The sequence below is a fragment of the Odocoileus virginianus genome, chromosome 24 (genome assembly GCF_023699985.2).
Source record: "Odocoileus virginianus isolate 20LAN1187 ecotype Illinois chromosome 24, Ovbor_1.2, whole genome shotgun sequence".
Taxonomy (NCBI): domain Eukaryota; kingdom Metazoa; phylum Chordata; class Mammalia; order Artiodactyla; family Cervidae; genus Odocoileus; species Odocoileus virginianus.
This window is the reverse complement of record NC_069697.1, coordinates 46,667,558-46,681,770: the sequence shown is the minus strand read 5'-3', so window position 1 is coordinate 46,681,770 and position 14,213 is coordinate 46,667,558. Positions and strand designations below refer to the sequence as shown.

Sequence of the window (14,213 nt, the reverse complement as noted above, 5' to 3'; positions counted from 1 at the left end):
TACCCTGAATATTCATTGAAAGGACTGATGCTAAAGCTGAAGCTCTGATACTCTGGCCACCTGACGCAAAGAGCTGACTCACTGGAAAAGACCCTGATGTTGGGAAAGATGGAAGGAAAAAGGAGAAGGGGGGACAGAGGAAGAGAGGTTAATAGCATCACTGAAACAATGGACATGATTTTGAGCAAACTCTGGGAGATAGACTGGAGCCTGGTGTGCTGCAGTCCAAGGGGTTGCAAAGAGTTGGACAACAAATGAACAAGTTTATCTTACTTGGTTTCACAGCATCAGCAAAGTAGATGATTAGGTATTGAAAACTTTGGTGTAGGCTAGAGTGGCCAAAGATCAAAGCTCAGGGTTCTCCACTGGAAAGTTCCTTCCCGTCACTGTCCCCCTGCTTCCTTTCTCAGCAGCCAGAGATAGACAAGGCCACTATCTTGATCACAATCATCTCATGCCAACATCTCTAAGGGCATATCCTCCATGAGACTCCCAAGCCCAGCCCCTCGGTGGGCCAGGAGCACAGGGAAGTTGTTAACGGCGTCCTTGCTTGGGATGGGGAACCACAGCTAGAACTGCACCCTCCCAGGGGCCCAACAACAAGAGGCCAAAAGTCCACACAGGAGCCGCGTCTGATCCATTTCAGATATGGGAGCCCTACTTCAGTGTATGCAGGGTGGGACTGGTGCTGAGATGAGGAGCTAGATCATGCAAGAAATCCTCACCTACCTCCCACTTTTTGAAGAAATGGACCTATGTTTCAGGATGGCAGGCTGGCAAGAAGGAATCCACAGGCAGCTGACAGAGATGCAGGGGCCCCCGTGCCTCAGGGAGCCACGTCAGAGGGCGTCAGGGGAAACATCGCCAGAGATGCTCCTCTCCTGTGCTGTGTGGCCACAGAGAGGCTGCTGGATGCGGAACGGCACTCAGAGTCTGATGCTTCAGCCTCAGGTTGGGAAAGCTATTGTTTTTATCCCTGAGAACATGCTGGCTCCTCCCTGGGCATCTGAATGCCCAGCGGCTGACTTAAAAGCAGTGGTCCTTCGACAGAGCAGAACTGCCTGGAAGGATGTTCCAACAGAGAGCAGAGCCCCACCCCCTGGGCGTCTGATTTAGTAGGTCAGGGGTAGAGCCCTAGAATCGGCTTTTCTCATAAGTTGACAGTTGCTCTGCTCCTGGTTTGGGGACCATGCTCTGAGAACCACTGATTTGGGGCAAAAGGTACCTAGGAGAGGGTCAGAAAAAAATCCAAGGGGAGGAAACAAGGGGGAAATCCAGAGAGAGAGGGGCATCATCGGTGCCCTCTGCGTGGACAGCAAGTGGCTTGATAGGAAAAGTAAAGACTGTTTTCAGCCATCGTGTGGTCTCCACATCTTTGCGTGTATTTGTGACCTTCTAATAGTAATATTTTCTTTCTAGGTTGTAGGTATAGCTAAGGGATGATGCAAATATATACTAAGAAGATAGGGAGAGGCATGCAGAAAAAGATCTAAACAACTCAACTTTCATAGTAGAGAATGGGGTAAACTATGTTTTCTCTTATTCTACTTTTCAGACGTTTGTGAAAGAAAGTGAGAGCTGTGGTGAGTTTCACGCAGGTCGATGGAAGAAGATCAAATTTATTTTGAACTCAGAGGAAGGCTACTATCAAAGAATCAGCTTTCTGGCAGGTGTGGATGGATGAACCACTTGTTAGCAATAAGCAATTTGGGAAGGTTCTGCACTGGCCACTGATACCCACAAACATAAAAAGGAATGAACAGTTCTTTGCATCCCCCTGGGTTGGAAGCAGTTACATAGTTTCATTATCTTATCACCAGTAAAGGGGAGAAGTCTGAGATGTGTAATTGGTTTTGAATCTAGAAATGTAAGTCTTGTTTAATGTCTAGTTCCCATCCTCAAGAAAATTCATATTTGCCAGAGGAATTCACCTCTGAATGCATACGGGAAGCTTTAATTTACAGAAGGGTAATCCTGGAAAATTAAAAATGAGGGAGAGAGAAATGAAAGAAAACCATCCTGGCAGGACAACAGGCCTTGTTTCAAGGATAATCCGTGGCTGCTTGTCATACAGAGCTCCCCCATGGACACGTTCAATCTCTGCAGCCCTTTCCTAGGAGAATCTTCAAAAAAATGACCCGGCATTCCTCGGAGCCTGTCGCTCATCTTCAAAAACTCTGCCATCCCCTTGATTGACAGAGGAATTATAAGCATGATAAAATGGAGGTCCAAATTCACGGCAGTTACCATTTATAAGGCAAGCATCCAGAAGATCTGGAAAATGCTGATGTTACTCTGATTACCATCAAAATGAAAACACACAATTGAACATACTCTTGGAGAACCCTGGGCCCTTTGGAAGGGAATGACAGTCCTCCGTATGAGGAAGGGGCATTCCCCAGATCATAAATGAATAAATTGGACCACCCAAAGCTTACATGCTTCATTATGTCCATGCATTTAAAATAGCTTCTAAACGCAAACATCCACTCAACTATATGGTATAAACCATTTTAGGTGAAATTAAAGATGCTACTGATCATAAGGTATGTCATGATTTTACATGCAATAGAAAAGAAAAATATGTTAGGAACAACTGATTTTAGAGGTGTTAAAATATGAAAAACAAGAACACTATGTGAGTCTTAGCATGGATTGGACATTCCTGGGTACAGAACACTGAAAACTCGGTGTTCTGATTTCAAGTGATGGGTGTGATGGTCGTCCGGCTCCTTAGCAGCTGTGGGACCTTGGGTGAATTCCCTTCACCTCAAGGTGCTTCAGTATATTTATCTGATATTCACAATGCCTACTTTTCACTAAACTGCTGATAGAACTAAATATGATTCTCTCTTAGAGTATTTAACTTATGCCTAGGGACTTCCCTGGTGGTGCAGTGGATAAGAATTCACCTGTCAATGCAGGAGACGCAGGTTCAATCCCTGGTCCTGGATGATCCCACCTGCTGCTGAGGCGTGAAGCCGGTGAGCCACGACTCCCGACACTCGAGTGCTCTAGGGCCCCACGCACAGCAACATGAGAAGCCACAGTGATGGGAAGACCACGCACTGCAATGAAGAGCAGCCCCCGCTCGCTGCAACCAGGGAAAGCCCATGCTGAACAACAAAGATCCAGCAAAGCCCAAATGAAAAAAGAAACCCTACAGAAAACATGCGCCTAGCAGTTATTAACTATCTTATTGCTGCTGTTACTTAAATCTGGCCACAGTGGAATCAGGAATTTCACAAATGTTAAACCGTCTTCTGTACTCTGAGTGAGTTCACCTAGTCTCAGCTGCCAAACCTTTAGACACTGTTTGAAGTAAGTGGTAATGATTTTGTCTCCTTGGTGCCTTAGTGCTCTAGAAATAAAAAAAATTATCTTCCAAAACGGAGTCAAACATCTAAACTGAAGAATCACTTGCAGCCCTGAGGAGCGGGTGACTCAAACACAATAGGTGATAGTTTGCATATTGCTTTGCATGACATTTGCATTCCCCCAAGTTCAATTTTACTGGAAGTGAAAAATCCGCCCACCAGCTGCTTCTTTCCTAGTCTCTTATGATCCCCTAAGTGTGGAGTTGGCTGCTTTCAACCAGGAAAAATAAATCACCTGGCATGCATCAAGTAGTCATCCCAGGAGCCTCTGGTGTCGGGTTACCTTGGATGTGGAGGGAAGGGCAAGGTTGTTCCAGGCGGTTACCACCTGGCATCACCGTGGACCATCCCACACAGAGGGTGGACGCTGACTCAGAAACCAGTAAAGCCACACATAACATCAGCTGCTCCCAACCCTAAGCACACATTGGGCCTGACAGTAAGTCGGTGATGCAGAGCTCACAAAGCAGCTTGAAGAACAGTTACTGACCACCAGTACTGGTGGCTTAAGGGTACAGAATCCACCTGCCAGTGCAGGAGACACAGGAGACCCAGGTTCGATCCCTGAGTCAGGAAGATTCCCTGGAGGAAGAAGTGGCAACCCACTCCAATATTCTTGCCTAGAACATTCCACAGACAGAGGAGCCTGGCAGGCCACTATCCATGGGGTCACAAAGAGTCGGACACGACTGGGCAACTGAGCATGCATACAGGACCACCAGCAGTTTCCAAATCAAGCCAGTGCAAAGCTTCTCTTTTCCCGAATGTAAATAATTGTGGGGTAGTGAACCTAAGACAAAGATTTGCCTCACTCTTAAAACTGCCAAGATTTACAGCAAACTGCCCGATATCTGGCAGTAGAGAAGGAAACTCAGTAACTAATCAGGGCTCTGTTGTCAGAATTCTCTGTTGGCCCGATCATCTGTTTAAGTTGAGCTCTTGGATTCATGACTCCTTGCCCATAAGCTGTAATGGACCTACATTCACGCAGGTCTGATAAAAATTCACTTGGTTGCTGTTTCTGGGAAATAACTGAATATACCTGTGAACTCAAACACCTGTGTTATTAGTGAATAAACTAGGCAATGATCCTACATAAGATGATATCAAATATCTATTGTTTATACTAGAGCTGAAAATACACAAATAAGTGTCATATTAGTTCTATTTGGACAGTGCCTACAATACCAACTCATATTGCTCTTAGGCTTCTACATGACCTATGGCCAATAAGCGAACAGCAAACCCAACCAGCCATCAGTCATAGAACTCCAAATTCATATCTGGATAGTGGGGCCAGAATACTACAAACGTAATTAAGCCGACTAGGTTTTAGAGATGCTGTTTTCTCATAAGATAATTTGTGTGTTTGGGGGTCAGTGCTTTATTATAGCTTTAATAAGGATAAAAGTACCTGTGACACTTCTCAAATGGTTGGGAATAACCTGTAAAACACCATACTTTGATGGACATTTAGAAAGTTATTTGAAAATTTCAAAAACGGACTCCAGCGAAGATGAAACGACCAAAACAACCTTTAGGGCTTTGCTTTCCACAAGTGTCCCTCCTCACTGTGTGATCTTGAGGATGCGAGAATTATTAGAGATTAATACTTAATCCAAAAGCACCATTTTCAGAGATGAGGAAGTCAAGATGAGGAAGTCAAGGGTCTAAAAACTGGCACTTAAAAGTGGGGGGCAAAAGTCCAGGTGACGAGGTGGGACTGGCTGGTCCTGGACAGAGGACTGAGGTTCTGGGAAGCAGGGCTGAAGCTCTGGCTGGTCGGGAGGTGGGGTGGGGAACACAGGGCGGGGCTCCATCAAGGCCTTCAGAGCTTCAAAGGAAACACATTCAACAGTGAGAACAGGGTGTTGGGGAGGCCCCGCTTCTCTGAAAAGCATAATCCAACATAAAGATATTCTGGGCATGGAAGCTGGGTTACCTTCCGAGTCTGGGGTCCGCAGATGAAAGATGCTTCCCTGGGAAGAGCGGGTGGGAACAGGGCACTCAGTCAGCACCACCTGCGTCACTGGAAGGGCCAGGAAGGCAAATTCATTTCTAAAAACACGGAACTAAATCCAGGCTACAAAAAGGTGAATACGAGTGCAAAAGCTGAATCATCGATCCAGTTTTACTCGGAACAGAAAGCGTTCCCCAATCTGCTCGTCTCTCTCCAACAAGCTCAAGACCCAGAACAGAATGAGGGCTCAGCGCCAGCTCCTCCATGTGCATCTTAAAAGGCCCCAGAGACAGGGATTCCTATTTTTAAGACACTCCAGCCCTGGAGAAGGCAAAGAAGAGCAGGAGACGCACTGGTGATTTTCCACTCGCCCCCAGCCTGGAGCTGTGGTCCCCGCCCGTGTCTGTGCCCTGGCTGACCAACCTCTCTGACCCGAGTTCCCTGGGCTCCTTGCCACGTGGCTTCCAGCTGGGCTCATCCAATGGGAGGCCCTGGCAGGAGAAAGGGGGGTGGGAAGAAGGAGAAAGTCAGGCGCTTCCTCCCACTCCTTCCTGCAGCCCTTGCCCAGGGCCTTCATCAGGGGCCCCCTCCCAGCTCTGCTGTAGCATTTCCTCCCTGGACCCTGCAGGTCCAGCAAATCGATGCCTTCCTGAGCTGCAGTGCTCCTAGCCGGGCCCCTCACACTCCAGTCCGTTGATCCACGTGAGTTGAAGTCTATCTCCTCCTCGGACCACTAGGGAACAGAAGCCATGAGATAAACATGGCATCTTATATTCACTTCCATTTACCTGGAAAAATTTTACATTGAAACTGAGATATCTTACAGGGCAGAAAAGAAATTCACGTAAGCCTTAAACAAAAACAGATCTTCAAAAAACATCAGTGTTACATCCCCAAAACTGCTGTCTCGGCAGGTCACTCTCCTTTGGTCTCCAGAATCTTCAGTGGGAAGACTGGGTGAAGATGCTTCACTAGTGTGACTGGAGACTCCCTCAGGCTCTCCTGCTTTGTAATTCCTGGGGTTCCTGTAATCTCCTGGAATTCCTTGATTGCCTGAAGGAGGCTGTCTTCCCCACAACCTGATGGAGACGGGGAAGGCGAGGGGTGGAGACTGATCTCAAGGAGAGAGACCAAGCAGCAATGCTGAGAAGAGGTAAGTGGCCCAGAGGAAGGGGCTGGAGGAAAGACAGCGTCCTCAGACCACAGCCCGAGTAGGGAATCACCCATCCTCTCAGGAATCACGATTACAGTTCAGGCCCTTGACTGCTTTCAGAATCAAGAGTCAGCCTTTAGCAAAAAGTCCTACTAGAAAGCCAACATATTTTGTTACTTAAGGGGGCGGGAAGTGTGTAATACATATTAGAAGGCTTTTCACAAGGTCTATAATTTAGTATAGACTAAATAACTGATGTTGCCGAACCTAAAGTGAGCACATGTCAGTTATTTAAAAGAAGATTAGGGGACTCCCCTGGTGGTCCAGTGGCTAAGACTTTGTGTTTCCAATGCAGGGAGTCCAGATAACGTTCCCTGTTCAGGGGACTAAGATCCCGCATGCTGCAGCTAAGAGCTTGCGTGCCGCAATGAAGACCTGGGATAGCCAAATTAATAAATACAAATGTTTTTTAAAAAGATGATTAAAACGCAAGTCCAGGGCTTCCCTGGTGGCTCGGTGATCAAGAATCCGCCTGCCAGTGTGGGAGCTTGATCCTTAATCTGGGAAGATTCCGCACGCCTCGGAGCAACTAAGCCTGTGTGCCACAACTACTGAGCCTGTGTTCCAGAGCCACGAGCAGCAACTTCTGAGCCCACGAGCCGCAGCGACTGAGGCCCCAGGGCGCGGAGCCCGGGCTCCGCAACAGGAGGGGCCGCTGCGGCGAGAAGCCTGCGCGCTGTCACGAGAGCGGAGCCCTAACTTGGCGCAACTAGAGAAAAGCCCCAGCGAACGCCCAGCACAGCCAAAAAGAAAAAACGAGTAACACTGAACAAAAAGACAAGTCTATCTTATTGCTGGTGATACTGCAGCGAGTAAGGGTTAAATCATCTCCTGTTGGCCCAAATTCCTCTCAGCTGAACCCAGAGGAGAGGAAAAGGCAGCCTTTTGGGGCACGTGCATAAAAGGAGGAACTCCTGGGCTTCTGGGAAGGGACAGGGCAAAGTCACTGAGCCAAAGAGAAACTAGCTGGGAAGTCCCCCCGGGTCCCCTCCAAACACCACTTCATGCAAATCCCTCTCTTCCTCATCATTGTCACATATTGATGCCTTTGCTAAGCTTTCATTGAAAATCAGGTTCTAAAGTCAAAAAACATTTGGATATTACCAGTTTAGGTTAATCGCAAGCATATATGTATACACACACATGTGTATATATACAAATATGCACATATACACATATATGCACATATATGTACATATATACACACATATATATACTTAAATATATACACCGTTACAGGCAAGAAAGGAGAAGGCAACCTGTACCTTTTTATACCAGCCTGACAAACCTTCTTAAATATATTTTTACCCAGATGTAGAAGGCTTATCTTTCTCAATATCGAATCCCAAACAGAACTGCTTTATTTCTAATCATTTCATTTTTTTAAAAGATAAAAAAACTCAAGGAAGGCATTCACCTTTAGAACAACCCAGAGGCTCATCCGCTTACCTGCTGTCCCCAGCGTTGGCCACGTACAGCTTCCCCAGAAGGCAGACCACGATGAGGGCGGTGCAGCCGCCAGATATATTGTACAAACTCCTCTCTCGTTCAATTTGGAGGTCCTGGAGAAGAAAACCGAGTCAGCGCTGGACTGGGCAGGGCTTCCCTGGTGGCCCAGAGGGTAAAGCATCTGCCTGCCATGCAGGAGACGTGGGTTCTATCCCCGGGTCGGGAAGATCCCCTGGAGAAGGGCATGGCTACCCACTCCAGGATTCTTGCCTGGAGAATGCCCTGGATGAAGAGCCTGGTGGCTCGTATGGGAATTGGATGGGTGGGATTATACAGGAACAAAGCCTTTCTCAGCCTCGCTCCCTGACGGCAGCCCTGAGCCTGCAGGTGCTTTAAAGAAGGGAGGGGAAAATCCTTGGTACTGGCTTTTCTGCCGCCTGATGAGCATTTCTGGAGAGGGCACTGGCATCAGAATGTTGCCTACCAGGCCATCCACAGACCAGAGACAGGGAACAAGGGAAGGCAAACAGATACAATCAGACAAAAATGAGAAGAATCAAACCAACTGTATTCAATAAGTATCGTGGCTTATGGAAAATTTAGTTTTTGTATGGACGGCTTGAGCTGCCATGTGGAAAACAGATTAGAGAGGCTAGTAACGCTGAGTGCTTGGATCGGATCGATACTTTCAAGCCCAAAGTCTCCAAGAAATAATTTCCTTCACAGCCAGACAAAAGAGGTGACTTGAAGGACTGTGTCCTCAACTCAACTCCAGTAGGAGTCCACCCCCATCTTACTGATCAAAGGGAGAAGCTTCTGCACTCGCATCTGACTTCCTCCTCCCAAGGCCACTGACGAGGGACACACACGAACAGTTATAGGCAACATTCAACGGGCACTTACTCTGCTTTACAAATAGAATCACATCTCATCCTCACAGCCATTGTTATTAACCTCACTGTTCAGATGCAGAGAACCTGCCAGCATTTACCCGGCTGGAGTTTGGATTCTAATCAGGTTCTCCTTCTCTAAAGCCTAGTATTTATTACCTGCCACTTAAAGAGGTCTCCCCAAGAGAAATAAAAATAGAACCACACTTCTCTCGACAGACAGGCATCATCCTCGAGACAGATGGCTTGGTGAAATTCCGTGTCAGTGACAGAAGCGAGGGTTCCGTGACTTCAGAAAAAAATGTGAGTTGAATTAGGAAAATAAACTGGACACTAGCTAAAATAATGCCTAAAGTTTCCATTGTCACCTGCAGTTAGGGCAAGGGAGGGGGGAGGAGGATGGGTACAGAAGAGCAGGAAACTGGCTGATTCTGGGGGTGCTGTTGGCTGACCGAGGGTCAGAGTCCTTTTGTGAGTCCCAGAAACCCACAGCATTAGAACTCAGCTGCTGCCGCCAGCCTCCTGATGAAAAGGGGGAGATAATTCAGTAATCCAGCATTTATCAGCAACTGCTCTGCTCCAGAGGCCAGAGGTGGTAATAACAGTTAGATAAATCACCAGCGAGAAACCAGAAAGAGGGGAAGAGCCTGAGCTCTGAAAACAGATTAAGGACAGAGTATTGATCAAAATGTAAGGAGAGAAAAGCACAAAGAGAGGCCCTGGGAGGACCTAACATCCCGGGAGGAACTAAGGAAAGGGTTGAGGGGAGGGTGGGGGGAAGACTGAGCATCCACGGGAGGGGCAAGGATGAGTGTATCACAAGCCAGTGAAGAAAACTCAGGGGCCGAGTGAATGTCAGCATCAAGAGCCGCGGATGGGTCAAGCATGCAGACCACCTCCAAAGACCACACTGGATTTTTAGAACTTATTTACAAACTCCGTGTAAATGAGCTTAAAGGGCTGACATGAGGATTAAATTAGATGGAGTGGGTGAGGGGCTAAGCAGACCATCTGGATGTTCCCCACAGCCTAGACCCCACCATGGAGAGCAGAAACATTTCTCCCTCATCGTGAGACCCTCAACACCCATATCGGGCCAAGTAGAAGGTAATTTAATAGCTATCTGTTAAATGGGCAAAAAAAGAAATCCATTATAAAATGCCCGAGTTTCCAAATTTTTACCTCTGCCTGAACATGAGAAACGTATTCCACAATTCATAAATGAAAAGCTTACAATGTGAATAAATGCTCACTGAGATAACAATTAAGCAGGAACCCACGTGTCCAATGAAATGTAGTCAATTGACAAGAAGGAACAGACGGCTATCAGAGCCCAAGCAGGAATGGTGGGAAGCTGGAGGGGGGTGGTGAGGAGGAGGGACACGGAGGTTAGCAGGGAAAGACAGTCATAAGAAAGTGAAAGGGGAGAAAGAAAACATTCCGATGTCAGTTTGAACCTCTACAGAACGCATCAAAACAGAACCAACAACCCTACTCACAACAGAGCTTGTGAGTAGGCTTATTCTATTTATTTGCACTTAAATAAATGATATAAAGTTGATACTATGAAAAGATACATATTTCATCAAATTAATCTAGAAGCTGATACATAAAGTCCACACCCAACACAACTATTTTTAATACATTGGGAAGAACTGCTCTAGTTACACAAACCATTCTTTCACATCCAGGATCACTATCTGTTGAACACCTAAAGTCTGAATGAAAGACAATTTTTGTAGGTGGACTGGAGTGTAAACGTTGCTTGAGAAACTAAATCACTGCTCCCATCCAGAAGATACACAGCGTCCATGTGAAAGAGACAGCCACAGCAAACAATTCCTCCAGGATTCAGATAAACAACTTCATTCTGCATCAGAGGTGCATTTCGTATCATGGTTGGCATCACAAGAAACTCTGATTACAGAATTATTTCATCCTTTGAAAAAAAATCAAGACAGTGTTCGACACTAAGATTATCTGCTACATTTGCCTTTAATTTTAAGGGAAATATTCCAGTCAGCTTGCCCAGTGAAACCTTTGCTATTACATTAACAACGTGAGTCAATATTTTTTTCTAATTGATTTCATCATTTCTTTCAATTTTCCCTAAGTTTCCACTATCTTCCCTCTGTAGTTCTCCTGGCATAAGGAATGCTAAATCTGGCAACACTTCCTAAGCAGTGGACCACAGTCTAGCCATTTCTTAAGCAAGAAACTTTGCTAAGATGCTCATGCTTTCACCACTTCCCGGCTTTGTGTGGTAATGTACATATGCGCGTCTGCTCAGACACACAGGCACACACTTTAATTACATGTGTGCTCTCTGGGATCACAGTGACAAGGATTTGAAAAATATATTCCCACAGACTTCATCCCCCTTGAAGGGTTCACTGACATGAAAATATGCTTTTTTATTTCCTCTAAAACTGGGTGTAACTAGAACACATTCTAAAAATAATTGCCTCCCCCTCCCCTCCCTAGAAGCCAAAATAGCACATTTATTTTTTCCCGGCACCACCTACTACTCTTTAAAAAGATGTATCACAAAATCTTAGTACTGAGAGGAACATTAAAGGACCAGCTGGGTGGTTCTTTTACTACCAGATCAAACATGATAAATGAAGTCAATAAAGATGTCTTTACTGTTGAATTAACTGCCTGATTTCTTCAAACTCTCAACTTTTCCAGTCAGCTTAAGCTTCTCACACTCTAGGTGGGAGAAAAAACACACACAAATGTATCCCTCAAGAACTTTGGGTATCTTTCTCAAAAGATCAAGGAAATCACGGAAAAATTGCCCATTGCTTTTTGCTAAACAAAGACCGATATGGAACAGCTTCCCCATTTTAGCTGACATGAACCTCCAGGCATAAATCTAGAATAAATTACCAGCAAAACACAAGCACATACTATCATTCTGTTTCAAGTATGATCTAAAAGGATCAACTTAAGTGACTCAGAAGATTCAATTAATAAGATAACTGCTTTATCTGCTCAATCAGGAGTCCCTCTCAAGACCACTTTCTACTTAGCAGAACTGATTTACCCTGTTTTGTGGCTGTCTGAATGTTACACTTAAGTAAGGTTTATCTCTCAATCAAAGAATGGATTCAATTTTTAAGACTTGGGATTGTGTTTTGCTCCTTTTTGTTGCAAGGAAGAAGGAGACCAATGAAGGGAAAAAATGAGATGTGTGTGAAAGGAGACTAACTCAGCAGGAAAGAATGGCAAGAAAGAAAATACATCGCTCGGGATCGTTGTAATCTGGTTTGAAAGTCCCAGAGATAATGCAACCCCAGGATCATCCTCTGTGTCCTACCAATTTTAGATTGCAAAAGGAAAGCAATATCAAACACCAGAAGGGAGCGCGTTGGGGAGCTTCAATAGGACCTGGCAGCTCCCCCTAACTGGGCTAAAACATGGTTCTGAGCAGTGTTAATAGTGTCAGTCACAAATAATAAGATTCTGCATGGTTTCAGTATCTGGGTCTGATTTCGGTTTATTCTGAGGACAAGCCAATCTGTTAGGCACTGGGGAAGGAGAAAAACATCACTGCCTAATATTGCCACCTGCTGGCTGTTTGTGGAATCACATGCTCATTCCTTAGAGGAACTCCTGTTCTAAACACACAGGCGCTGTCGCTTCAGTCAGGTCTGACTCTTTGCGACGTTATGGACCTTGGCCCGCCAGGCTTCTCTGTCCATGGGATTCTCCAGGCAAGAATAATGGATGCATGAGACAAGTGCTCGGGCCTGGTGCACTGGGAAGACCCAGAGGAATAGGGTGCAGAGGGAGGTGGGAGGGGGGATCGGGATGGGGAATACATGTAAATCCATGGCTGATTCACGTCAATGTATGACAAAAACCACTACAATATTGTAAAGTAATTAGCCTCCAACTAATAAAAATAAATGGAAAAAAAAAAAGAATAATGGCGTGAGTTGCCACGCCCTCCTCCAGGGGATCTTCCTGACCCACGGATCGAACCTGCGTCTCTTATATGGCAGACGGGTTCTTTACCAGAAGCACCTCCACACACACACACACAAAACCCACTAGAAGTCCACTTACCATGAATATTCTAATTCTCAAAACCACTAGGATTTATAAACCATAAATAAACTTTGCACTTGTCCTCCTTTTTCACCATATGCTCTTTTTATGAACAAAGCCAAGCTGAGTGGTATTTCCAACCATTTACTCCATATTTTAGAAAGATGTATGGCAGTTTTACAAGTTACAATGTTGCCATTTTTTTCTGAGTAACAATCAAACCTCCAAAAAATTCTGCACTGTGGTAAGGAATCTATAGCCACACTGAAAATGAAATAGGACAGAATTTTGAGATCCTCCTCCTTGCGTTCAGAATTCCATTCCTGTAGGTAAACAGGTCATTACTACTGCCTTGCTTCTGGTTCCTAGGAGGTCTCCTGCAACCGTACCAACAGTGGAAAGGACTTCTTGCATGAGCCTGAAGTGCTGACTCCCGTTTTTGGAGGGTGTGGAAGAAAGGAGGACACGGACATCAAGACTTAGAAGACACTTATCTCCTTCATACGTGTCATCCTGGGTCAACCTACACAGTAAGTGACAAAGCTTAGCTGGGGAAGTAGGCATTGTTATAAAAGGGTGCTGGAAAGCAGAAATGAAGCCAGTCAAGAAGTCCCTAAGATTCTGGTCCTTCGGGAAGGAAGGGTTCATTTTCCACGTTGGACACAGGAGGACCAGCCTTCTCACTCTGAAGAGAGATCCAAGATGAGATACAATGGGGAGGGGGGTGCAGGGGAAACCCGCCTCTGCCAGCCTGGATCAGGGGCCTGTAGTCAGAGGTCACCTTCTCACAAGCCAGGAACTGTGCTAGGCAACCCCAGAATCAAAGAGGAAAGGGAACCTTCAAAGAAGCTTATGGTATTGGATGAAACTTATCATCTCCCCTTGAGATGGTTGGATGGCATCATTGACTCAATGGACATGAGTTTGAGCAAACTCCAGGAAACAGTGATGGACTGGGAGCCCTGGAGGGCTGCAGTCCATGGGGTCACAAAGAGTCAGACACGACTGAGCGACTGAACAACTTTGCTGAACATCTCCCCTTGTCCACAGCATCCCCCACCAACTTCTGTTAGTTTACATTTTCTGACGAGCACCCGCTTTTTCCTAGAGATGAATACTATATATTCTGGCCTGGTGCTTCTGAATCTTTTTAACTGATTCTCTCCTTCAGACAGATGTCAACTTTTCACTTGATGTCTCAGTATTAAAACAAACGAAACGCTGTATTATTTCTATGTTCATCTAATGAGACTACAAATGCCCCCAGA

At 45.7% G+C, this 14,213-nt stretch overlaps 1 protein-coding gene and 1 long non-coding RNA gene across 5 annotated transcripts in view; both read right to left on the bottom strand.

Annotated features, from left to right (window-relative positions):
• PPM1H (protein phosphatase, Mg2+/Mn2+ dependent 1H) overlaps positions 1–14,213 on the bottom strand; it is a 288,609-nt gene that overhangs the window by 135,294 nt on the left and 139,102 nt on the right. For all 4 annotated transcript variants that reach the window (XM_070454667.1, XM_070454669.1, XM_070454668.1 and 1 more), the window contains exon 4: positions 8,000–8,112. In XM_070454667.1, the coding sequence (XP_070310768.1) occupies positions 8,000–8,112 (113 nt within the window). The remainder of the gene's footprint in view (positions 1–7,999; positions 8,113–14,213) is intronic.
• On the bottom strand, positions 4,031–6,756 carry LOC139030873 (uncharacterized). Its single transcript, XR_011483311.1, has 3 exons — positions 5,761–6,756; positions 5,320–5,406; positions 4,031–5,211 (listed from the first exon to the last, which is right to left on the bottom strand). It is a non-coding gene; the product is annotated as an uncharacterized lncRNA (long non-coding RNA).